This window comes from Grampus griseus (assembly GCF_964374135.1).
Source record: "Grampus griseus genome assembly, chromosome: 3".
Lineage (NCBI taxonomy): Eukaryota > Metazoa > Chordata > Mammalia > Artiodactyla > Delphinidae > Grampus > Grampus griseus.
Window position 1 is genome coordinate 113,622,238 of NC_139019.1, and position 26,908 is coordinate 113,649,145.

The 26,908-nt window shown below is 48.8% G+C and overlaps 1 protein-coding gene across 1 annotated transcript in view; it reads right to left on the reverse strand.

Annotated features, from left to right (window-relative positions):
* Positions 1-26,908, reverse strand: part of SPOCK1 (SPARC (osteonectin), cwcv and kazal like domains proteoglycan 1) — a gene marked incomplete at both ends in the record, with an annotated part of 555,003 nt that overhangs the window by 75,799 nt on the left and 452,296 nt on the right. The window contains one exon of the mRNA XM_082652183.1: positions 14,006-14,120. Within this exon, the coding sequence (XP_082508309.1) occupies positions 14,006-14,120 (115 nt within the window). The remainder of the gene's footprint in view (positions 1-14,005; positions 14,121-26,908) is intronic.

The following is a 26,908-nucleotide window of genomic DNA, read 5'->3' on the forward strand; positions in this document are numbered from 1 at the left end:
CAGAAGTCTTTGCAAGAGATTGCAAAACCCCTGATACACAAACGTACTTTACTCACAGATCAGATGCTCCCGCTCCAGACCAATCCAAGTCCTAGTTGGACTGGTGCCTAGTTCTGGGAACTACATGCTCTCCTGACACTGAGTGATGCTCCTGAGACCACCTCGGGTCTTCCCTGCCCTAGATACCAAGACACCATTGGCCCTGACTCCTTGGGGGCTCCTGGCGTCACACAAGCATGGCCCGTCTCCAGGCAAATGCTCTTTAAAAGGAAGGTGTTCTGTATCCGTTAGAAAATGTATTTAGCTGCAAATAACAGAAAGCTTGATGAACAGTGGCATAAGCCCTTGGAGGTTCACCTTGTGACATAAGTTAGGAGAGAGGCAGGGAATCAGAGTCACAACTGCCCACTTTCTAAGCTCCTGCCCACTCATCCTTAATGGGAATTCTTGGGTTTGTCACCTTGTAGTCACAAAATGGTTGCCACAGCTCCACTCAAACCTCTGATTTTCATGAAAGCAGGAGCCTTCTCAGAAATCTCCAGAAGACTTTCCTTGCATTCCATTGACCAGGACTGATTCCCCAGGCCACACTGCCAGCTGGAAAAGAGACTGAGAGACTAAGAATTCTGGTTTTCCTTAAAGAAAACCAGAATTGAATGGGTACAGGATCGACAACTGACAGTACCTGCTAGTGTTGGCAAGACTGATTCTAGAATGCAAAGGTGTTTCAGAAGGCAGTGTGTTAGTAAACTGCATAAACAGCAGACCAGGTTACTCGTGTGTGTGTGTGTGTGTGTGTGTGTGTGTGTGTGTGTGTGTGTTACCTATATTCACTGAGCATCCTTCAGAACCAGCAGCTTTCATAATTATCTCATTGAGTTTATTTCATTCTTATAATAATCTCTCAAGATAGGCCTTATTCTCTTTGCTATTACAGATGTGGAAACGGACACTCAGAGAAGTAGCTTGCCCAAAGCCACACAGCCAGGGAGCTTTGGGGCTGGACTTCAATCACACAGCTGTCTAATCCCCCAGCCCCTGCGTCTGCTAGTTTACAACACTAGCCTCCTGGCAAGTTCCATCATATGTAACCTGCAGGGCAAATAAGGGGACTTACAAATGTGTTTGCATCAGAACTTGAAGATGCACACGAAGACCCATGGGAGCCCAGATGGGCAGCGCCCTTCTGTGGGCAACAGGTATGCTAGTGACCTTGACCGGGATCTCTCCCCTAACTGCTGCTCATGGACAAGGAGGCAACAAACCATGTACACAGGACCCCAAAGAGCCAAGTATTCAGGATGGTTATCACAGAAAAGACTCGGTAAAACAATGCAGACATTTTAGACCCAAATCAGAAGTTTGAGAGGAAACTGAGGAGGAGATGTGTCTCCACGGTACATAGAAAGAATAATAACTCACAACAGACAGGAAGGAGAAAGGCACCAAACTGAACCTGGATATTTATTTATTTAAATATTGCTCTAATTAAATAGGTAACAGATACGGTACACATTTATGTTTATACTTAGTTGTGTCCACTCATGCCACAGACCCTATGCTAGGGATATAAAGACAAATAAATTAGACATAATCCTTGCTTTCAAGGTTATGACACTCTAGTGGATAGATGATATTTAAGTTAGATTAGTTTCCTTGTCTCAACCATGTGAGGTGAAGTCTAGCTCTTCTGACCACTGGGACTGCAACAGCAGGTCTAAATTCTAACAAAGCTCTCGGAAAATAATTTTTAAAAAAGCCTTTGGAGTCCCAGACTTATAAAATGGGATGGAAAACAGCTCAGCCCTATAGACAATTGTTACCTTGGGACAGAAGTGAGCTCCCTGTGCAGATACTGAAATAACAGATTATTGATATGTTTGGTGTTGATTTCTTCTCATCTGCTTACAGGAGGGACAGCACAGGACCTGGGCACAGAATAGGTATTTAATAAATGCTGGATGGATGGATGACGGATGGACAGATGAACAGACAGACGGATGCTGGGTGGATGAAGACACATTGCTCACCACTACCTCCAGACTCAATCACTGCCCTCAGTTTTAGGAAAAAAACAAACCAAAACAAAACAGCTGTCAGAGTGTTGCCTTAAGCTTTACATTTTAATTTTTTTTTTTTTTTTTTTTTGCGGCACGCGGGCCTGTCACTGCTGTGGCCTCTCCCGTGGCGGAGCACAGGCTCTGGACGCGCAGGCTAACGGCCATGGCTCACAGGCCCAGGCGCTCCGCGGCATATGGGATCTTCCTGGGCCGCGGCATGAACCCGTGTCCCCTGCATCGGCGGGCAGACTCCCAACCACTGCGCCACCAGGGAAGCCCTACATTTTAATTTTAATTAGGGCTTAGAGGCCTTCAGAAGCAAGGTACATGCAGTCACAGATCAGTGTTGTTCTAGTTCACTACATTTTTCCTGAATAGGTAAGTTTCCTATTGGGCGCAGAGGTAATCAGTATTTAATCCAGCTATCTCACAACAGAAGTATGCACAGTTCTTGCACCAGAAGCTCTCAACCCAAATGAGAACAAACTCTTTCTATCTCCAGATACTCCCTCCTTTGCCTAGGAATGTTCTCAGGAGAGCCCGTTCATGAACTGAACAGAATGTTCTATCCCAAAGGATGCTATGCTTCTGTCATCAAGGCAAAAAACATTTGCTTCCCGAGGCAACCTGAGCCCTCTTCCTAAGCTGGGGAGGCAGGATACAGGCAGATTCAAGAACTGGGTGAGCTCAGGCTGGATGACGCCATCTGTCCCAAACCAGAGGAGCCAGAAACACACACAGCACTTACGTTCCAGCCTGAGCTCATGCCCCAGAATGTCTGATGCAGAGAAGGCCAGAGACGGGTGTCTCAGAATCACTGAGCCGGCCTCTTCAACCCAGGGACCTAATTCACCTACAATCCCCAGCCTCTTCAAGGGCTGCAACATCCACAAGCTCAAGTACATCAAAGTCCTTTGAAAACCTTAAGAGCCTATACATTTCCTCAGTTAATTTGTTCTACAAATGATTGAAGATGGCCCAATCTGTGCCATCCACTGGCCCATGCATGTGCTGGGCACGGTGCTCACAGCAGGAAGCTGAAGGGAAAGCTGGGACAGAAGATCCAGGTGAAGAGGACAGACTGGCAGGTGCAGAATCACAGACAGGAGCCCTGTAGGGAGGGGACCCCACAGCAGCCACCCTTCAACACCTGGGGAAAAGAAGTGGGGGAGGGCTTCTGGGAGAAGTGCAGATGCCAGAGCCTGAAGCCTGGGGAAGTCCTGAAGGAATCGAGTCACAGACTGGGATCCAGATGCAGATCAGGCTAAAGGAATAAGGGCGCACGATTCTACTCTCTCCAAGCTACTGACGTGAAGCTCTGAACGCCCCACAGGATTAGCCTGGTTCGGGACAGCGTCTCCTAGGTTCTAAGATCTGGAGGGATGTAGGGACAGGGATCTAGACCTCTTCAGCCTCAGTAATACCCCTCAGGGTAGCAGTTCCATAGGACTAGCAACCCCCATAAAAGGGGCTATTTTTTTTTTTTTTTCGGTACGCGGGCCTCTCACTGTTGTGGCCTCTCCCGTTGCGGAGCACAGGCTCCGGACGCGCAGGCTCAGCGGCCATGGCTCACGGGCCCAGCCGCTCCGCGGCATGTGGGATCTTCCCAGACCGGGGCACGAACCCGTGTCCCCTGCATCGGCAGGCGGACTCTCAACCACTGCGCCACCGGGGAAACCCTAAGGGGCTATTTAAAAAAAAAAAAAAACTTGGTTTCAAGTAATGTTTTGAAAATCTTTTTTTTTTTTTTGGAGTATTACTTGGCCTTGTGCATTGGTACGTGATCACAATTCTGATCAAACCCCCTGTCAGCACTAATTTTCTGCTCTTTGACATTCATCTATCTAGATCTGGTTTCATAGCGTGAGTGCCCCTTGCCTAGGTGATTTTAGAAGCTGGAGCTACACTCAACATCCCTGCTAGGGTAGAACACAGAGGACTCACTGGGGTGTTAGCCACACCCCACCTCCAACACATGACGTAATGGAAAGGGCCATTTAGAAGACTCAAGCTTGGACAAAGCATAACCAGGCCAAGGACGCCAAAATAAATGGATACTTCATAGGATGAGATGGGAGGGAAAAGGCCCATGCAAATGCCTTCTAGAGATTCCCAGGCGGACATGTAACAGGACAGCTGCCCTGGTTCCTTACACAGAGCCTTCTACGTGGTGAAGTTTAGTCAAATATGAAGGACTTGCCCCCCAAACGACGTGCTATTGCATCACCGGGAAATCTGAAAGCAGCAATTTTTACATTCTATGGACCCATGACCATCCTCATCATCGCCTCGGCCCCAACGTCACGGTGCCTCCTCCACCTCGCGGAACTGCCCCTAAATTGTGCTGAAAGTATTTCTTCTGTTAGCTCACTCTAGGTCTTGAAATAATGAGAAACACAAGCAGAACCTCCGCTGTATAAGGAGATCTACCGTCTCTCCCTGCAAAGCTCCTTCTTTTCAAGCAGGACAGAGGGGCCCCGGGACTAGAAGTGGAACGCGAGATCTCGCCATCATGACACCACCATGATTTGGAAGCGTCTCTCAGATCTCTCTTCTCTTTTGGTCTCCACAGGCTGAAGAGAACTGGCTCGCTGTTTTCGCTGTGGCTATGCTCCCGAGCGATCTGAATATCTATTACCATATATTCAAACAACTGCTTATTCTGAGCTTTATCTGGTGTCATTATACATTCCTCAAGTTCAATAGTCAAAGTGCCATCCTGCATCCTTTATGTCTAAGTGCCATTTGAGTTTTTAAACAGAGAACCATGATCAACATGATGATGACGATGATGACACAGCTGTATTTTTCGAACTCTACATCTACAGTTGAAATTGAGCTCATTTACTTCTCACTGCACCTGCTAGGAAGGCGCTGCCCCTTCCTTTGCCAAGGCCCAGGTGCCCACTACAACCCTTGGCCCTAGGAAGGACGAGAGCTACCAAGATTTTACTAAGCAGCTGGCTTGGTGACGGGGTAGCCACTTGCTCTCTTTCGATTATAATTTCAATTTATTTTGTATTGTGATGCTGTCTTTTCTTCTCACAGCAATAGATAGCAGGGCCATGAAAGAACAGTCGACTTCAGGACAGATTACAAATGAATTTTTATCTTTAAGAAGCTAGGTCGGAAACTTGTGGCTATCAGGAAAGCGTACTATGCAGCGGTGAGCTCATGCTCATGCCAGGGTTCTGATAAACTTCAGAGAGCAAGGCGCGTTACAGAAAGAAAGAGGAGAAAATGAGTGAGGACACCTTGGAAAAATCCCATCAGAGAGGGCTATGATATCAGTGACGGAGTGCATTCTCTGAGCACTGAAAGCACAGGGAAATTTAGTTTAAAATGTGTGAATGTGTGTGTGTGTCTGTGTGTGTGTGTGCATGTGTGTTTTCTTTGTCCAAAGGAAGTCTTCCCTTTCAGTGGATATTCAATTTAGGTTAAAAACACAGTATAACGTGAGGATAAGAGCACACGTTCTAGGAAAGACTTCAAATCCCTTCTCTTTCATTTATTAGCTGGGTGGCCTTAGGCAAGGTGCCGAAAAGCTCCAAAACTCAAATTTTCTCACCAGCACTACAGATGACATTTTTTGGCTGTTAGAAGAATTAAACATATACACCAAGGGCTTAATACACGTATTAAGCACCTTCTACAGATGATCTCTTGTCACAGTAAATCTTTTTTATTTTTTTTTTTGCCATTTTAAACATTATAATCTATGGTAAATCTATATAATGGACAATGCCTTAAAAATAATGAGGTAGAATCATTCAACATTTGACCAATAACTGTTGGAAATCCAGACAGAAAGCCCTCATATAACTTCCATTCTAGTTGGGCAAGTCAGACAACAAACAGAACAGGTAAACAAATTATCTAATATATTGGAAGGTGATAAATGGTATGGAGACAAATAAAGGAGGAAAGAGAGATAGGAAGTGTCGGGGAGGGTTTCCTGAGAAGGCCATGTCTGTGCAGAGATTGAAGGGTGGCTGATGGAAGGAGCCATGCAGATGTCTGGAAAGACAGTCCAGGCTGAGGCAGGATATGACGGCACATTTGAGAAACCCACTGGGACCTGATCCGGGCCTTGATCATGCTTGGCCTTGCAGGTCACTGAAAGGATTTTCTCTTTTCCTCTTAACAAGATGGGAAGTCAGTGGAGTGTCCTGAACAGGGAATTATACAGTCTGACATACAGTTTACAGAATGTTTAACTCCTATGTTTGAAAGAGAACGTAGGGGCCAGGAAATTAATTAGGAAGCTATTGAAATAAAAGATGAGGATGTCTTGGACCACCAGGGTGGTAACCGTGGAGGTGGTAAGAAGTGCTCATATTTGAAAATCTATTTGAAAGTAGACTCAGATGATGATTATCATGTGGCACATGAGAGGAAGAAGGGTTTTTTGGTTTGCTTTTACTTCAGCAGATTGAAACATGAAGCTGCCGTTAATTAAGATGGCAAATACTACAGGAAGAAGGAACAGATCTGGGGGGAGATCCGGAGTCTCATTTTGGACATGCTAAGTTTGACATGCCTATGGGCGTCCAAACAGAAATGTGGAGCAGTCGTTACATATTTAAGTCTGGAGTACAAGGGAGCAGAGCTGGCAGGTTGGCTAGAAAGAGGGCAAGGTGGGGGCAGGGGGCTTGGGCAGGAGGAGAGAGACAGACAGACAGATAGATGTGACCCTCCATGAAAACGTACGTACGACACACAAGAAAGGCAGGGTGCAAAATATCGTAGAATGTGATCCTGATTTTGGACGGGTACAGTTGTAAAAGTATATTAATATATGTTTACAAAAAATAATTGGAAGCATATGCAACAGAAAGCTAATAGAACTGGGAATATGAGACACTTTTTCCATAATACTTGGATTTTATATAAGAATGGGTATTAATTTATAAATAAAAAATAAGGGCAGGAGAAGAGTGCCATCTGAGTGAATTATCAAAGCCATTAATTTCTAACACCAACCTCTATCTCCTTCTCTGGACTCCAGCTATGACCCTGGCCACCCTCTCCCTCAGTTTACCCTTCTCTCTCTTTTCACCTTGAGCTTTCTCCAATCAGTTTCTACCAAGGAAGCTTCAGAATGACCAGGAGAACCTGTGGTCTACTTTCCCAGGGCTGAACTCACAGAAGAAGACTCTGAGTTCAAAGCCAAAGTCGGCATTTACCTCCAGAGTCCTGACAAATACGTTTTTCTTCTTGGATGCAGTTGCTAATTTAACCCCCAATTGTTTTTTCTTTAAAGCTCATGACATTTCTATTAACAAGGCCCTAAAACTGAAATGTTCCTTTACATGTTTAATTTTTGACCATAATGTAGTACTGAATAATCAGTGAGCGAAGTTGAACGGGTATGGAAAAGGTTAATATAAACCGCGTTTAAACTGCAAGTTTGCAAGCCCCAGGCCTTCACCCTGTTACACAACAGGCATTAAAGAAAAATGTTCTTTCTGTGGTTGCAAAGATAAACCTTCATTTTGCTGGGAGCCTCTGCAGCAGGACCCTTTTAGGATTTTTCCATTGAGACATCACAGCGAGGAAGAACTTTTCATCCCGTCTCTTTGGCACCACCTCCTGTTCCCGTTTAAACACATTTCCCCAGCTCGACTTGTGATAAGTAATGGAATTAGACAACCGTCTGTCAGCCCAGGACTTTTTCCCCCAGAATCTAGCCCTCAGGTTGAAATCACCATTGGAGAAAAGAAAATCATTGAAGACTATTTTTCTACTGTTCCCAAGAGCTCAGCTGGAGGGAAGTCGTTATTTCCTCTTTAGCATGCCCTGCGGGAAGGATCTGTGGAACGAACTTCCCCACCTCCCAGCACAGTCAGGCCAGGAAGTTACAGCTTCATGGACGCTGACCAGCCGGCCGGCTGGCTGTCTCCAGAACACCTGAGGCCGACTGGCTGGGCCCCCATCCCTCCTCCAAAAGCTAACCTGTGACAACAGAAGCAAAGAAGGAGCTGGCCTTAGAGACACTGCTGTTCGCTCTGCTCTCTCCTCCAAAGCGGAGGAGGAGCGGGCGGGAGAGACTGCAGGATGCCTTCCAAACACTGCTGCTCGTGGGAACACAGGGACACTCGCTGCCTGATGGTTCACACTTCAGGATCCAGGCAAGCGACGTCAGACCCCGGAGAAATAAATCTAACTCCCACCCAACTCAGCTCCAGACCCTCGACCATCTTTAGGCGGAGGACCTGGCTGGCTGTGACCTAAGGGAGTACACACGGGGGACAAGGGCACTAGCCCAGGCGTCGAGAGGCCCAGGCTCTGACCCTGCCCCACACCTGCCCACTGTCTGACCTGAGGAGAGATGCCTTCTCTCCACAGACCTCCAGTTTTCTCTTGGGGTAAATGGGAACTGAACAGTGGCTCCCTGGTGCCAAACTCCTTTCCTACAGATGTGATTGGAGGTGGTAAAGCATAAAGGTGGAGCCACTCTAGGGGAGGTCGGAGGCCCGACCCACTCGGCCTTCCCCTGGTCCCCGTGGGGAAACCCGAGGCGCCTTCGAGGAACACAAGGGTCCCCTCGTGCGTGGTATGGAGGAAGACAGGGGAGATCTTTCCTGACCTGATACCCTACAACTACAGAGTTTTCACCTCAGCCATGAGGGAGCTCCGAGTCCCTCCTTCAGAGGGAGCAAGGCTGCTGAGCGCAGGCCAAGGGGAGAGGTCTGTCTCTGAACGAGCGGAGGGGAGGGGAGTCAGGGTGGGGAGAGCAGCAGGTATGGGGCGGGCTAGTTTAAAAATGTATCTTCAAGACCCTAACAGCCCTCTATTTTACCCCTAAAATTTCAACCACTGTAAAGAAATCAAGAAACAAGTGCTTCAGACATTCCTCATATTCTTTACTGAGGACTGAAGAAAAAGCAGCAGCAAAACCCAGAACCAAAGGGTTAACATTAGATGTGAGAGGTGACTTCCTAACTGGGCTGGCTCTTGGGTACTGGAAAATACCAAGAGAAACTGGGGAGGGACCTTTCCTAGGAGACTCTTAGAAAAGGTACAGAAACCCAGGCTTAATGTGTAGACCTCAGTCTCCCTCTTTTTTTTTTTTTAAACTTTTTATTTTATATTGGAGTATAGCCAATTAACAATGTAATAGTTTCAGGTGCAAAGCAAAGTGACTCAGCCATACATACACATGTATCCATTCTCCCCCAGACTCAATCTCCTTCTTTTTAATTTTCCCCTTCCTTTGGACAATCATTAGGCTATACTCTTGAGGATGGTCTGGTATCACAGAGATGAGAGAGAAAGCAATTCAGTAACTTGCCCAAGGTCATGAGTAACTGAGAGGTGTGAGAGGAAATACTCAGAGGTATTAAAGGATGACTCCACCCTCCACCATCTCCCCAGGGGCCACAACAAAGGAGAGATGCCAGAGAAAAACAAAGAGAACACACACAAAAAATCAACCATTTGTCTCTGACTTCCTAAAAATGATCTCAAAACCAAAGCTGAGACAAGAGACTTTTGATTTCCAAGAACCGGGTTTGCTGTAACTCAAATGGCCAAAGGCTGGAAGAAGCAGAGTGAGATCAGAAAGAGAGCTAGTTAGACCCTGGCCTCACACACCTTGGACACTCACATCCAGTACTGATCACAGTTGGGGCTACAAAAGGAAGGCGAACAGGCAGAGGCCGGTGAGTCCCTAGGAAACGTTCTGCTCACCACAGCTTTTGGGTCTCCAAACTCAGCTCTGGGGCCTGGGCAGGAAGAGGCACTCCTGAAACCCCAGACAGCTGGAGGTCCCGCAGCAAAGAGGACCTGTGTCTTTCTACCAATATGAAGCCCATTTTGAGGTAAGTCTCACAAAGGTGTCCTCTGCGTGCAAGAGAAATGGCTGCTGGGCAGATCCAAGGACAGACGGCTTGAGAGAGCAAACTCAACGCAGTCTTTCTTGACACCAGAAGGTCACAGAAGTTATGTGTGGCCCTGAAGGGGGCCAAGGAGGGGCAGTGAGAGGATGAGTAAACTCAGAAGAGTAGGCTTAGAAGAAAGAGGACTCGGGGGACTTCCCTGGTGGCACAGTGGTTGGGAATCCGCCTGCCAATGCGGGGGACATGGGTTCCAGCCCTGGTCTGGGAGGATCCCACATGCCACGGAGCAACTAAGCCTATGCGCCACAACTACTGAGCCTGTGCTCTAGAGCCCAAGAGCCACAACTACCGAGCCCGTGTGCCACAACTACTGAAGCCCATGCACCTAGAGCCGCAGCTAGAGAAAGTCCGCATGCAGCAACGAAGACCCAATGCAGCCAAAAATAAATAAATTTAAAAAAAAAAGATTTTAAAAAAAAAAAAAGAAAGAGGACTCGGTATGAGTGAGCAGAGGTCACGGGCAGGATCTTAAACATCTCTCCTTGGCTGCACTCAGGATGAAACATTGCTGGACAACTAATTAAAAACTGCAAAGCCCCACAGAGGTAGATTCCAAAGAAAGAGACACACCAGGAGCCACCTGACACCAATATGGTAGCTCATAAGCCCTCATCCCACCCCTACTTCCTAGAATTTAGATATAATCCCGACTTGACAGAATTGACCTGGAAATGACTTCACTAATGTTTGTATTAACCAGAAGGAACCACGGTTCAAAATAGAGGTAAGGTTGAAGGTAAAATGTCATCATCAACAACAGTAATGTCACATTTTTGACACACCTGCATCTGTGAGACTGTCAAATGTCATTTCTGTAATAGGCACAGACACAAGCCGGCTCCGGATACCGTTCAGAGCCTCGGTGTGTCTCATGGATGGCGTCTGCCCGTAGACGCCACTCCCACCGCAGCTTCAGAGAGGGGCGGCTGCCAGGTAAGGGGGTGTGGACTGGTGGGCACTCCCCCTCCGCCTTTCACCCAACAGCCAAGTGGCCAGATGAAAGCTGCCCTTCATTTCACCTCCAGCCCCTCTTGTGTATCCATCCCCTCCTCACCCCAACTGCCACAACCTCAGTGCAGCGCTCACTGCCTGGCGCAAACTATCGCGAGAGCTGCGTGGAAAGACTCGTCAAATTAAAGGAAAAAGTCAGCCTTCCCTTGACTGATTCTGTCCAGGTAAAATGTTCCTCATTTAAAAGTTTCATTTCACATAATGACCCTAGGGATCTATCAGTGCTCTCACTGCCCGTAATATGCCCTTATCCCCCAGGGAAACACTGATCAAATCCGTATTAAATAGTGAAGCATCCTATCCTGAGAGAGGATTATACTCTCCTTCATTAGGATGTTGTTGGATATGTAATAAATGAACTACATTCAGTCTTATCACCAACAGGTAGTTCCTGCTTCCCCTCATGCTTATGTAAAATATTTGCTTTACGTCACAGCAGAAATTGGGTCTTTAACGAAAAAGGACGATCTCAGAGCCTCATGGAAAGAAGTGTACCAAGTTTGATGGATACTTTAAATAACAGATGCCTTGTTACAGGCTTCCAAGGTGATATTTCTTAGATAATTGCCAGATGATACCAGAGACAGAGTGTGGAGTTCCAGGACTCTGATGACTTCATAAAAGCAGACAGTTGACCCAAGAGCCAGTGGAACAAAAAATAATTAGACAGGACTGCAGGAACTAATGACGGAAACATAATTTTGATCACTGGTTTGAGAATATTGCTGGTATTCTTTTTTATTGTTCTCATTTCTGATAGGCATATAATGAAGTCTTTGCTTTCTTCCTGACCTATCTCTCACTACTAACTTAGTGGTCTGTGCTCTTACAAACATTTGGAAATGAAACCCTTTCAAGTGGTAATCTTGTTCTCACTAACCTCTCAGAATTCTGGAACGACACTTTTTTTCTGAGTCTTTTTACTTTCAATGCCAATGTAGTTACTCTTGCACAGGCTCGATAAGAATTTGTTCTAGTTTTCACCAGTAAGTAACTGAACAAATAGATGGTACAGCCAAGGCCATACCTGGAGAGTCATATTTGAGAGTGAATCTCATTTAATCAGATGTGACAAACCCACCATGAAGAAACAAGGGTTGTACTTTGTTTAAAGAACCATGAAGCCCTCCCAGAAAACTACAGACAAAATGGTAGAAATGGCTTTCTTGGATTGGTTTCCTTGTCTCAGAATAGAAGACTAAATGAAAGCAATAAAGAATATACTTGGAATAAGAGAGGCTATTGAGACTTCCTAAGAAGATTCTTAAGAAATCTCCAGGGCTTCCCTGGTGGCGCAGTGGTTGAGAGTCCGCCTGCCGATGCAGGGGGCACGGGTTCGTGCCCCGGTCCAGGAAGTTCCCACATGCCGCGGAGCGGCTGGGCCCGTGAGCCATGGCCACTGAGCCTGCACATCCGGAGCCTGTGCTCCGCAACGGGAGAGGCTGCAACAGTGAGAGCCCTGCGTACCGCAAAAAAAGAAATCTCCAGACAGAAGTTAATTTCGTGAGCTTTGTAGTTGCTTACCACAGCACGGCTTTAGGTTTTCTGACCAAAGTACAAGGAGGCTTGTGTAGATTAGTTAACATTTCTTTTTTTAAAAAAATTAATTAATTAATTTTTATTTTTTTGGCTGTGTTGGGTCTTTGTTGCTGTGCACAGGCTTTCTCTAGTTGTGGCGAGTGGGGGCTATTCTTCGTTGTGGTGCGTGGGCTTCTCATTGCGGTGGCTTCTCTTGTTGCAGAGCACGGGCTCTAGGTGCACAGGCTTCAGTAGTTGTGGCTCGTGGGCTCTACAGTGCAGGCTCAGTAGTTGTGGCGCACGGGCTTAGTTGCTCCACGGCATGTGGGATCCTCCTGGACCAGGGCTCAACCCCGTGTCCCCTACATTGGCAGGCGGATTCTTAACCACTGCGCCACCAGGGAAGTCCCTAGTTAACATTTCTTCCTAGAGTTATATAGATGATCAGTCCAAAATGCAATGAGATCAGCTTTCTGGTAACCAAGAGTAATCTATGGAGATTATTTGTGACCCCAGTGCTTTACAGTTTACAATGTCCTTCCACATCCTGGGTTAAACCTCCCAAAGTTTAACACAACATTCCAGCAATCACCATGAACAAATTTACACTTGAACATCTCCATCTATGTGCCTTGGAAAAGACAAAACAGCTTAGGAAGAGGTAAGTGGATGAACACTTACACCCTATTCATTCTCCTCCATCGCAAATACCTGCAGGCTTTAGAAGACACGCGTGTGCACGCACGCACACACACACACTCACACACCGATGTCCAACATTTTCCATGGGACAGCCCCCTACAGCTGAGAAAGTCCAGCTCCACAGAAGGCCAACGCAAACTTCTATCTTGGGTCTCATTACGGAAGGCTTGTAGGGGGCTGAGACCAGTGGGCCAACATTACTTTCCCCATCATGAAAACATCCAGATAAGCCCGACCTCTGCCGCCCCTGTCGGCCATGGAAGAGAAACCGCAGCGCCTGCGGAGTTCTTCTTCTTCCATCTACCCCCTGGCTCTGTGTCGCATGCCAGGCAGAGGCAGAACATATTAGTAGAGAACTGCTTTTGCACGGGGATACTGTCCATCATCGTGACATCTCTGCACTCTATGTTTTGAACTCTGGCCTTTCAAAGGATTTAGAGATTAGAGTTCAAGGATGTCCAAGGCGCACCCCAGGGCAGGCCTGGTCTTAACGCTGAAATCCTGCCCTTCCTACACCATAGCCAATTTGACCTCTGGAAGAACCTAGTGCATATCTTGGTCTAACAGAATTATTTTCAAAGACTCTCAGCTCTTCTTTTTCTATTTAATGGCAGCTGAAGGCGGTTCAGTTTGGCGTCCCTAAATGACTAGGGTACTTGCCGAGCATAACGGTCTCCCCAGCCCGAGCTAGAATGCCTCTGTTAAGGGCTTAGGGCCAGGTTCCTGGCGTCTGGGGAGGGAGGACCTTGGCCATGTCAGGCCGCCCTGACCACACGGCCCCCCTCCAGGGGGTGTCCTGCGATGCCCACTCACCATTCTTCTCTGCCTTGTGTTTTGGTGGCTTGGGCTCCGGGAGACATGGACAGGGCCCATCGCAGAGGGTGGTGAGACTTTTGCCAGTAGAACAAGCATGGAACTCCAACTTGCACTGCAAAAGACAGACAGAACAAGCCTTAAGAATACTGTCATGTAGACCCCTCCCCCGCTTCCTTAGGAGACTGCCAGTGCCCTTCTAACCACAGTTAGGCTCACAGAAGCAAAGACAGAGAGGAGTTCATCTCTGTTAAAGGTCTGAATTACAGGATGCTAACTAAGAAATGGCCTTCTATGTTTCCCCAGATGCACAGAACAACATCTAAAAACACTGCACAGGGAGGCTTAGTTTAGTAAGTGGTAAACTCAACCGTCATTGTTTATGCAAGTATCAGGATGAAACTTAACATCTGTGGAGTCCCAGAGGGTCCACAAAGACAAAAGGCTGCTCCAACTCGTTCCCTTACCCCCACTAGGGAGGCTCTGCCAGTGTAGCCCTCCTAGTCACGCTCAGCTGCTCACCCGCTCACCCTCTTCCTGGGGAGGAAGGGTAACAATCTACTTAGTAAGTGTGGATGGTGTGTGAGGCCCAGCCCTTTCCCCCGGAGCAAGCGAGGAGTGAATGCTTTGGCCTCAACCATCCAAAACCCAAGCTTGACACAGTCTTTCCCCCCAGAGGATGCCTGTGGTTGTCTAAGTAGCCTGGGACTGGGTGGAAACGTCCACTGAATCCTAGGATTCAAAATTAGAAGCCCCAAAGCCATACAACGTCCTGTCAACCCCTTCATATTTTGGCCGCTGTCTCCAGTTCTTTACCCTTAAGTCTCAACTGATTCGGAACCCAAGCAGGAGAGAAGGAGTTCTTTACAGACGCAAAAGACCACAACGATTAACAGCATTTTATTATTACTACATTATGGAATAAGAAATGGAGACTCAGAGGCTAAATAACTTGTGAAAGCTCAGGACATGCACAATCCAGGATTCCAAACCCCCTCTGACCGACTCCAGGGCCAAGCACTTAACCGTCCCCATCACTGTGTCTGTCATGTGGAGGGACTGAGAGAACAGATGGCCTGCACTGGACTCCGCGTGTGGCTAATTATGCGGCTGGGCTACTGGCCTGGGTCGGAGCTGTCTGAGAGTTCCCTCCCTTTTTGACCTGCAAAATTCTCTAGATCAAGGCCTGTGTGCAATCAATCAGGCTTCTGCAAAGGCCCACGGGCCCAGAACCACGCTGGTATCTGCTGAAGATTCAAAGGAAGGGGAGACAGGCAGAAGGGACGGAGCACCCACGGTGCGTGCAGCTCTTATCAGGTGCCACGCGGAATCTTTCAAAGGGAAGAAAAGGGGAGATATGGTCCTTGCCCTCGGAAAGCACAAATGCATGCCTTTGAAAAGGCCGCCAGCATTTGCAAAGCAACACATGAGTGCAGATGAATCCCGGCTCCTTGTGAGACGACGGGGTATTCAGTCCCCACACTGATTACACCCCGAGCATAGGGAGAGCGGGCTTTCAACCTACACATGCTGGAGTCACTCGTGTAATTCCTACCGTCGGCCACGCAGTCGCCTGCGACCCTTGCAGAGAGAGCACGGCAGATGAGCCAACGGGGAGCTGGCTTCCTCTTGATGCAAAACTCCCTTTTGTGCACGCTGCTGGGTGTCTGGTGTGGCCCAGTGTGGAGGCAGGCGTGCTGGGGGCCGTATGAAAGGAAGCCACGGCCCAGACCGCAAACGTCGATTGACGGACGTAGTGAGGAAACAAAAAATGTGTGACCACGTGGATGTGACGATGAGGAGAGGAGGGATATGTGTGTATGTAGGGATGCAGCACAAAAGAGACCCCAGGTATGGGCCATACCTGCAGATGGTCCAAATGGACAGAAGATGCACCAGGGAGAACGCTGGAAGGCGGCAGGTGGGTCCCCAGTGTAAGAAGCTTCTTTTCAATTAGCACAGCCTGTGTGCACGTGCCCAGGGCTAGAGGGGAGACTGCTGCTACTGGCCCCGCCCCGCCCCCCCCTCCCCTGCGCTAGCTCTCGGGAACAATCCTCAGGTTCAGGCTAGTGATTCTCATACTGTTTTCTCAACAGAATCCCTAAAGCTAATTTAGAGGGGGAAATACACTTTGTTTTTTACATGTCAACTTATTTTATGAAGTCAAAATTAGTACAGACACTTGCTCTAAAGCCTTATCATATTGTGACTGCAATTGCCTGCTTGTATCTGTGATAGACAGTAATCCTCTTCCCAAACGTTCTCTGGCCTCCCCGGAAGAGGAATCTACACTCTGCTCAGGACCGTGTGTCATGAGATCTGATGTCCCCTCTGGGGTGACAGCAGTCTTGACCACATGACTCGCTCTGGCCAGCAGATGGTTAGTAGGAATGATCCAAGCCAGGTTTGTGTGACATTTGAAAACCCACTGCTTGGTTTTCCCCTCTTGCTTTTTCCCTCTGTTATGGAAATGGCACATGTCCCATAAGGGCCGCTCCTTCTGCCTGGGACCCAGACGGCAGAGGACACGGAACAGAGCTGAAGCGAACCCACAGCCAGCATGCAACATGAACAAGGAACTGATGCTTGCTGTCACAAGCCGCTGATGTTTGGGGATCCCTTGCTACCACAGCATACTTTTTAGCAAAAGGTGACTTCCGTCTAGACCCTAAAGTACTTAATGGCAGGGAAAAGTCTTAGTCGCGGTCTTATCCCTGGCATGACATGATACACATATAGCCCTGGCACACAGTAGGTGTGCAGTCGATAGCTGATGAATGATAAAGGCAGGAGGATGGGGTCCCTGTTCACTCTGCAGCTCTGAACCTCTGTTCCGGCCACCAGGAGACACCAGTCTGCCTGCGCAAGGAGCGTAGGTGCCAGAGCTCAACGTGTGAGATGCTCGTCGTGAACCATCCTTGACTCACAGCACTCCCTGGTCCTGTCTCTGAGCTCCACATTTAACGCTCTGCCTTTCAGCCTCCCCGCTCGCCCGAGTCTATCACTGGAGTCAGAATCCAGCCCATCTGCTTCCCAGGTACCCAGAACAACCGCCTCTTGGGTGGCCTCGCCTGGCCTAGGGACCCCTGCACACTGTGATTCTAGTAACACAGCTTCCGTGGCTGGCCCCGGCCCCGCTCCTGCACAGTCGCTGTCTCAGTCTGTGGCGGCAGCCAGGCCTCTTCCTGACACCAGGAAGGGGCCACCAGAGAAAACAATATTTAGCTGCAGTGGTGAAAATGCATGTTTCAAGGACACAGATCTGCCTTTTATCTTCCAGAACAATATGTGGTATTTAAATGAAGCTCAAAAGGCTATAATTTCATTTTTTTATAAAACTCAAAATGTGCTCTTTAGAGATAAACACATATGTGGTAAAAGCTACTTTAAAGAAGCCGGGGGCGGGGGGGGGGGGGCGTTGACAGACACCATCAAGATAGAGGTCACCTCCAGAGAGGAGGCAGGGGACGGCGTCATACAGGGGCCCACAGAGGCATGGTGAAAATTGGGAAGGGTTTATTTCATAAGTTGGGTGTTAGATTCTGAGGCTCTTGTTTTGTTAGTAGCTTTGGCAACATATGAATAACACATATATGTTTACGTGTCAAGTACTTTATGATCAAACATAAAACACAGTTTATAGGCTTCTATCCAGGTAAGGACCAATTATCACCACATCTCCCGAGGAAGCTGGTTAGGAGGAGTGAGAGCACGTGTGTGGGGTGCCCCTGGGAAGGGTGACGAACCCTGAATATCTCTGGGCAGAGGCATCTAAGGGCCTACAACCCAGGCATCTCACACATGTTCCCTTCCTACAGCTCTTCTCCAAGTCGCACCGGTGGAGTTACCTACCAGTCTCTTACCCCATCCCCTCTTCCCCAGGTCCTTGCTGGGCAAGAACAGATACAGAAGCCAAAAGGTGGTCACTGCACCAGCTTTATCCAGAGAGGACACAAAACCCTCACAGTACAGGGCTTCCCATTAGACCGGGCTGTACAGCGTGCCTTGGACCTTCACACCTCCAACTGCCTCTCCCAACCTGCAGGGAATGGAGGCCTAGGAAAGCCCTGGTCCACTTACCGCCAATTACAGGCAGAGACAACACACAGACCTGGGTGGACCTGGCAGAAGTGTGCCCGGGTCTGTGCACACAGAGATTTTGGAAACATAAGGCAGGTATGCTACCCCTTGAGTACAGACCCGCCAAGAGAATGGGAGCCAAGAGAAAAAGAGGTGCCCACATTACCTGGCCAACGCAGGGATGCTGCTCCTGGCTGTGACTATGAACCTGATCTAAGGGATGCCGGGCTCCCACCCAACAGGACACAGGCAGCTTTCCCGGGAACAGGGCAGTGGGGAGCAGAGAGCAAGGGAGTGAAAGGGTCCTCCCAGGGAGATATGGGGAGGGAGAAATAAGCGTCCCCCAACACCACAGGAACATCACTAGCTCCCGCCCTACCTCAGGACCAAATGACAAGCCTTCAGAACTCCCACACCTTCACCCTCACAGTGTTCTCAAAACAGGAGTTGAAAACTGGCAAAATTATGGATGGTGGTTTCTTGGCATTTAGGACTTGCTCAGAAAGCATGTGTCTGCTTCCTCCACGTGTGCCCTGCAGGTCCTGAGGTTCCAGGTAGCTGGCACCCCACCCTGCCCTGCCCCACCTGGGCTTGTTGTCCTGCGTCAGAACAGGGTCTGCAGAGCTCCAAGTTAAACAGGGCGGCCTGTGAGCCTACCTCTTAAAGAGTCTGTAGCCTGGAGGTGGACTCTCAAAACAAACTGAAAAATGACATTCTTGGGAAGTGACGCCCGTAACTCCTCATTTTAGGAAAAAAATTGGGGTTGGGGGATAGAGGAGGAACAAACAGGTACAAACAAAGTATATGGGTTTGGAGTGGAGAGCCATTCAATCTACCAAGTTCACAAAGAGCCAAAGGCAGAGGTGCTCCCTGGAGCTTGTCCATCACAAGCAGAAAGAGTCACAGCTCACTAAATGTAGAGTTACCACCAGAAGGTCACCGTGGCCCACGGGGGAGAACCCTTCTAGCCCTGGCCAACACTGGAAGCTGGTCTAAGAGATGAATCACTACTGTTCTGCCCACCTGCTCACCCTCTGGGAGGGAAAGATTTACACCTTGTGCTATGGGTTGAATTACATCCCTCATGTTGGAGTCCTAACCCTCAGTATCTCAGAGTGTGGCTTATCTAGAAATAGGGTCTTGACAGAGATAATCATGTTAAAATGAAGTCATCAGAGAGGACTCAAATCCAATATGACTGGCATGCTTATAAGAAGGGGAAATTTGGACACAGAGACAGACACACACAGAGGGAAGATGATGTGAAAAGTCATGGGGGGAAGAGGACCATCCACGAGAAATGTCTGAGGCTGCCAGAAGCTGGAAGAAGCAAGAGACAGCTTCTCCCTGGCAGTCCCAGAAGGAACCAACCTTGCCCACACCTTCATTTCGGACTTACACCTCTGGGACTGTGAGATGATGAACCTCTGCTGTTTAAACCACCCAACTCACGGTACTTTGTTACAGCAGCCCTAGCAAACTAATACACCTTCTATTTTTAAAAAGAGAGTCTCTAAGGGATGGATCACCTTGTCTTAGGTTCATAAAGCACAGATCTTGCGCCAAGATGGCTCCATTCTCCTAAAAAGAAAGAAGATAACATGAAACGGCAGCCTCAGGATACGGGGCAGCTGGACATGAAGAACTTGGCCAACGTATAGGCTGAGACTCATGCCCAGAAGAGAGGAAATATGAAAAACTCAAGGCTTTATATTGATTTTATGATAAAGCAGTTAAATAAATAATTAGCCAGAACTATTGAAAGGAGGAGAGTTGAAGAAGTGGGAAATAAGTTAAGGACTTTACATACAGTACTGGAACCCATATTCATATAAACGCAAATATAAAAATAAATACAAACCGCTGAAGCTTCTAGACCCCTTGACCTCCTGGGACAGAAATGCCTTCCCCAATCATCACAGAAACAGAGGAGACAGAAGAGCCAGAGATTTCACAAACTGGCAGAAATATTCAAAATGTTGACCTACTTAAAAATAAACGGCCAGCAGATTTTCCAACCAATCTTCCATCTCGCATAACACGCCAACACGTTGGAACGAGCGAATGTTTGCCCGCGAATGGCCAGTAAATCTCTCTCCTCTGTGATTTGTAAAGCAAAGCTAATAACCTCTCTCTGGGTCAGTGCTCACGCAGGTCTCTGCTGCTCACATTCTCCACCGCACCGCGCTTTTCCTGTTGCCTCGCCCCCTTTGGGTATTATTTTTAACATTTTATTTAAATTGCTTTCTCCGCTGTATTTCATCAACCGCTCGTCTATTTTTAAACCAGACTGTTGACAGTTCACAGTTGACAATTTTGTTCACAGTTGATGAATTCTGATTTGTTTTTATTCCCCAAAAATCATGTCAAGGAAGGTGGAGGCGGCGGGGGGCAGCTAATTTCCCGACTCTGCAGGCTTTCACAACTGGGCGCCTAGCTAGCGGTTGCTGACGGCACACGTTATCCTGGGGCTGAGGAACAGCTGTCCTGTCTACCCAGGGCTGGAAGGTCTCTGCGGTCATCTGGAGGGAGCAGCGAGGAAAAACAAGGGAAGGGGCTCTGGTCTCATTCAGAGCTTTACCAAACATGCCTACATGTGTGTGTTCCTTCTTGCATTCAACAAATATTTATGGGCCTATGGTAAGCCAGTGTCCATTCTAGGCTCTGAACCAATGGGACAAGGGGCCTGTTCTTATGAAGTGTATGGGGCAGGTGCTGATGAGGGCTGTGGAGGATACACCATGGACAGTAAGAGACAGAGAGTAATGGGGAGGGGCTGGTACATTATATGGGTGACCAGGAAATCTTCTGACCAGATGACGTCTGGGCAGGGAACAGAATAAAATGAGCCATATGGCTATTGGGAGAAGGGGGTTCCAGGCAAAGGGAAGTGCAAAGGCCCTGAGGTGGAGGATGCTGACTGCACTTGAGAAATAGCCAGGAAGCCAGTGAAGCTGGAGAGGAGTGAGCAGGGAGGAGAGTGGAAGGGACCAGCTCAACTGGGCTGATGGTGGGCCTTCTCAAGAAGGCTTGTGTGTGTCGGGGCTCAGCCTTTAGATCTCATTCTGTCTCTGTCTCTCTCTCTCATACATGCACACACACTCCTTCTCACATTCTCTCTCTCACACACACTTTCCTTCTCTGAATTAAGAGTTCCAAAGAAGGTAGAACCTTAAACTTTAAAACCAAGTTGCTAAAAATGTGAAAGAAAAGCTCTTCTTTACAGAAGAATGCCAGCTAAATAAATTTAGAAGGAATACTGGAATTAGAAAATTATTATTTTGCTACCCGCCCCCCCACAACGTAATAATTGAGTCAGGAAGGAATCATTTGATGTTTACTAAAAATATTGGGTGAAAGTCACTGGGGAATAGGACATTCACACAGTCTCCAAGTGTCACCCCATAGAATACCTAATTAAAAGAGGAAATGTACATTTTTCAATAAACATTTGGCAGTCACCTCTTAACAAAGGGACAAAGGGGCCGATTTAGTGCCACCAGCAGTGGGACCACCTGGCATGTCCCTCCTGATGTGCCTCAAAAGGAAGTAATAACAGTGCCTTTGAAGTTCCAGTGCCCAAAATCCTTAACTTGGATCTATTCATGACAAACCAAATCCAAAATTGAGGCTATTTTATAAGATGACTGCCTAAACGCTCAAAAAACGAAACAAACAAAAAACCCCTGAAGTGAGTAGGTCCTTGTTCTAGAAGAAATTAAACAGTTGAAACAAAAGCAATGAGTGAGACTTGGTTGGTTCTTGAATAATAATAATAATTATACAAAGCTATAAAAGGCATTCTGGGAAAATGTTGTGATTGTAACACGGATTATATGTTAGGATGCTGAATTATTGCTCTCGTAGGTGTAATAATACCTACTAAGGGGCTCGTATAGGAAAATGCCTGTTAATTTTCTTAGGGGTGAGATGTCACGAAGTCTACAAATTACTTCTAAATGGTCCAGGGGGAAATTGCACATGTGTACAGAGAGAGGAAATGGGGCAAAATGTTAATAACTGTCAAACCTTGGCAATGGGTATACAGTATTCATCCCAACATTCTTTAAACTCTTCCATATGTTTCATAATTATTAAACCAATCGCTAGGGGAAAGTAAACGTTGCTTTGCCCAGAGGTGCTAGAATCCTTCGCAGAAACCATTCCTATCTCCTCCCCTGAACTGCTCCCTCCCTCAGTACTGCGCTGAGTTTTTCTCCTTCGCCTGCGCACTAGGGGGCGAGCTCTGGGCGGGGCGGGGGGGGGGGGGGGGGGGTTGGGGGGGCGGGGCAGAGAGGATCCTGCACCACCGCCTACAGGACCTGCCTGGGGTTGCAAAGAACAGGCCTTCAGCAGGGATTGGTGAGACCAAGGATGGATTGAGGTTTTCCTAAAGCACACATTCTCTTCACTGATGTACACAGGCACCAGTACAGTGAGAAGACTCGACACAGGCACCATGAATTGCAGCATCTGAGGTCTTGCAAAGACTCTCTTTCATGTTGCAGATGGGGAAACTGAGGCTGGAAGAAGTCATGCATCTCGTGGGAGGTCATTCTCTTACACGTAGCTTTCCTCACCTGCTCCCGACCTGGCTCATCTTGTCAACGAGTTAGCAAACCCTTTTGAGCAAATGAGGATTCCTGTAAAGAATGTCCCAGGTCTGTTTTAAGGGGCAAGGCTGAATAAAGCTCCTTTAACTCGCATAACAAAGCCAGTGGAAGGTCCTGCAATGAAACGCCAAAGGGACAAGATACCCTGAGGGGGCCTGAGAAAAAGATGCCCTCTCCCCAAAGGCCTGAGAAAAAGATACCCTCTCCCTAAAGGCAGCCAACTCCTATAGCCTTTGACTTGGGGAGCCCTCCAGGGGCTGCATCCCACCTCCCTGACCAGACCCTGGTGAGGCGAGTGCCCCCCGCAGGTGTCACCTGTGTCAGTCCCACCTCACACGCCCTCAGCCTCATCTCCACTACTCCCTGCCCCTGGTCCACGCTTTTTGCTCCCAGACATCACACCTCTGGGGCTTTGCGGCCTCACCTCCACTGCTTCTCCCCTCTGAGTCATTCTCCTGATGTCTGCTCTGCGTGGGATCCTCTTAAGGCTAGATACTATTTAAAAATTTCAAATTTCTTTGGGATTTTTCCTCTATCTGGGATTTGGGGAAGACAGTGCAGATGAGGAAGGAGTTGGAGTTCCCAGGCCCGGCTTCCTGTCCGCTTCGTGGGAGATACCTGGGAGGAAGGACCGCCAGGTATGCACCAAAAGAGATGGGACCACACACAGCCTGGCCAAGCATGGCCCGGAAGCAGCAGGGAGCCCCAGACCCATAGGGGCCCTGGAGACAGGGACGGTTAAGGGTCCCTCCCTGCATGCCCTCATCTTCTTGAGGCCTTTGCTCAAATGTCACCCTCTCACTGAAGCCTTCTCTCAGTACCCTTTTAAAACGACAACCTGGCATTCTGATCCCCTAACGTTGTTCTACTTTGCCTTTTTAAAATAGGAAATCTATCATCTTGTAAATACACTGCTTAAATTACTCATTTGCTGCTTTCTGTTTGTCTTGCTAGAATGTGAGTTCCATGAGGACAGGGATCTTTGATTTATTCATTGTTATGTCCAAAGCTCCCGGAACAGCACCTGGCACATAGTAGGTGCTCAATGAAAATAAGCTGAGTAAAGGAATGAGGGAACAAAAGCAAGAGCCTCTGTGTAGAGGTGAGGGGCAGAGCAGCACCTCCACCCCACCTAGCGTCTGACTCCGAGTAAGAGCTCAGACCCTTGACAGGATCCAGGAAGGAGGCAAAACTCATAAAACTACTGAGGTCAGGTTTCCCCCCAGCCCTGTAGGAAAGGGGCTCCAAGTAGAAATGAAACCGGTTTAATAAAAAAGAAGAGGCATGCCACTGCCAACACCTAAGCATGAGAGCAGAGACTCAGACCTTCCCTCTTGCTTGCCGGGCTCCACGCCCCCTCCAGGCAGGCCTCCGTGGGCTCCTGCCTGAGTGCCCAGTGTCCATAGGACTGCATCCTGAAGGAAATGTGGCCCTGCGTCTCAGCCCCAGCACACAGCAAGTACTTACGACGGACCTGCTGATTTATGTGACGCACCTCACATAACACTGGGTGAGAGCTGGTGCTGGTTTTATAGACGAAAACACTGCAAGCTTGAGAAAGCAAACGATGGCCTCAAGGTCACAAAGCTGTTGATGGCAGCTTCACTTCGAATCCAGATCATTCCACCTCCCCCTAGTCCACTGCTGCGTGTGGTGCCTCACAGACTCCTCCACTGCCAGGGGTCTGGCCAAGCCTTGCCAGGTATCCCAGGAGGGCTGGATGAAGAGGGAGAGGTCAAGAGGAGGGGAATGATCCAGAGCTGGGGAGATGCAGGAAGGAGGCTACCACGACGTTGAGCTCTAGTGGGGAAATGAACCGCTGGCCACATCTCCCTAAATCGTGCCAAACGGAACCCTTGCTTGTCAGCTGCACTACTGATAGTGATGTTATTCAAAGTCACTTTGAATTATTGTAATTAGCTAAGGGAGCTCACAGAAGTCAAGCTGGTTAGCCAACAGAACTGGACAAGATGATGTGGGCATCTTTCCTTTGCGTTCTGGAAGCTGAAAGCACCCAGACTTACCTCCCCTGCAGGACTAAGGGCCTGAAGCTATTCCAGGCTAACAGAGTAACTGTCGGAGCACACAGGGCCTCTCCCCAGCAAAGCGCTTTCAGAGGCTGGCAGTCCAGAGTGGCCCAGCCGGGGCCTCAAGCAAGCGATTAGGCCTCTGAACTTGACTCCCACCTGGCGGGACGCTCCTTGAGAGTAAGAACTGGACGCTGCTTGTACTCACACCCCCCCAGGGCCAGACAGAAGCCTGACACTTGGAAAGTGGGTGGAAAAGGCTTGCTGAAATAGTGAACTAATCATCTTCCCAGGAACCCTAGGAGGTCAGGGACCACCATTCCCATCTTACAGATGACGAGAAACACAGGTCAGGAAGGAGATGACACAAATCAGAATGAAAGGGGAGAGGAAGAAAAGACGACAGTGGAGAAGGCACGGCAGAAGGAGACGCAGGAAGCACACTGAGGAGAAATACAAGGAAGAGGATGGGGGCAATGCTGCAAGCGTAAGAGAAGCAGAAACATCCTGGGAGGTGCGAGGGGCGGGCGAGAGCAGGGGCCCGTTCAGGCATCTCAGGCGGGCTCAGGCAGCTCCAGGAGAAAGGAAGAGGGCGTTCCGAGGTGCTGGCACCTGCTTAAAATAAAATGTTTCCACTGCTAGAAATGCCCTTGGGATGCCTGTCTCTCCCTCTGTCCCGGCTTCCTTGGAGGCCCTGCCTATTCTCAGCCACCATTCCCACTCGAGTGGCCCTGACACCTCTGGGGCAGAGTCTCCCACACAGGACTCACAGGAGGCGGCAGGCAAGTCGAGTCGAGGTGGCACCTGATTTCTCCGAAACTCTCACCTCTGCAGCTGTGATGACAGAAGGCCACAGGCTTCTGCCCCTGCCCCGCCTGCAGCTCTCAGGGTTAACCAGAAGGAAACCTGACACTCGGGCTCTGACTGCTTACTAGAGGCGAGAACCGAGAACCAGAGCACTGTGCGTAACCTGTCCAAGCCTCCCCTCCCTATCACTAAACAAAAGGAATCCTCCTCCCGCAGCTGTCAGGAGAGTGCAAAGGACAGCTCAGGGATCCCCTGCGCGGCAGCTCGTCCTCCCAGCCCTGCCTTGCGAGTTCTGTCAAATGCAAATATGTTTGTGATGCCCCACCCATGCACACCCATTCCTTGTTCCCTGTCATCCTCAGATGGAAATAAAGATTTGAGCCCAGCAGGAAAGGGCCCCTCCTTCTCGACACCTTGCTCTGTCCGCAGCCCCCCACAGAGCCTGTAGCAGGTGTCCCCAAAGGCTCCCAGCCCCTGTGCCCGCCTCAACCCCAACGCCGGCCCGGCCCTCTACTGCCATGACTGCTTTCTTGCCGGTTTCTCTCATGAGCTCCATAAACTGGAGGTTTTCATGCACTTGTTTAGCCCCAGTGCCCAGCAGAGCATCTAAGAAATAGTAGGTGCTAAATTTAACAGTGGATGGACAAATAGCTGCTTGGACAGATGAATGGATGGATGGTGGTCCCACCCACCTCACTGCCCGCTGAGCGATTCCACATGGCTCTGGGTCATCGTGTCCAGTCAAGCTGCCCAAACGATGTCATCTCTCACCGCACAACTCCAGGCCTTGATGCTCCTTGGCCCCGTGAATGACATCTGGGCTCTCAGAGTCTACCAGATGCAAAGCTTGGACAGTCCTCTCTACTACCCAGTGTGATTCTCCCTGCTTACTGGGGACTCAGACCGAAGACCCCCAAATGCTGACATTTTCCCCACAGGCCCGGGTTAAACTCAAGCCCTTCTTTCTGAGGCCGGTCACCTCTGGTCCTGATGTTGCTTCTCCAGCAACAGTGCCCCATTCCTTCAACATCTGTTCTCCACCCCACTCCCCAGTCCTTGCGTCACTTGGACGTTCCTCTCACCCGAACTCCTTCACCTTTGGCTTCCCAGCCTCCCCGCTCAGACTAGAGCTCCCCGAACACATCCCAGCCTCTCGTGCTCCAGCAGAAACCCTGCTCCAGGCACATTTCCAGCCTCCACGACCCAACCTCCAGGCCCCCGGACTGCTCCTCTTCTTGCCTCTGTCTCTCTAATGAGTTCTCCCCGTTTATCATTTAGCTGCTGGACTGCAGGGCTTCTCTGTAATATACCAGAGCATCCTTCAGAGTAAAGCTACGAACACAAAGTATATTTGTATCCTGCACAACGCCGGTTGA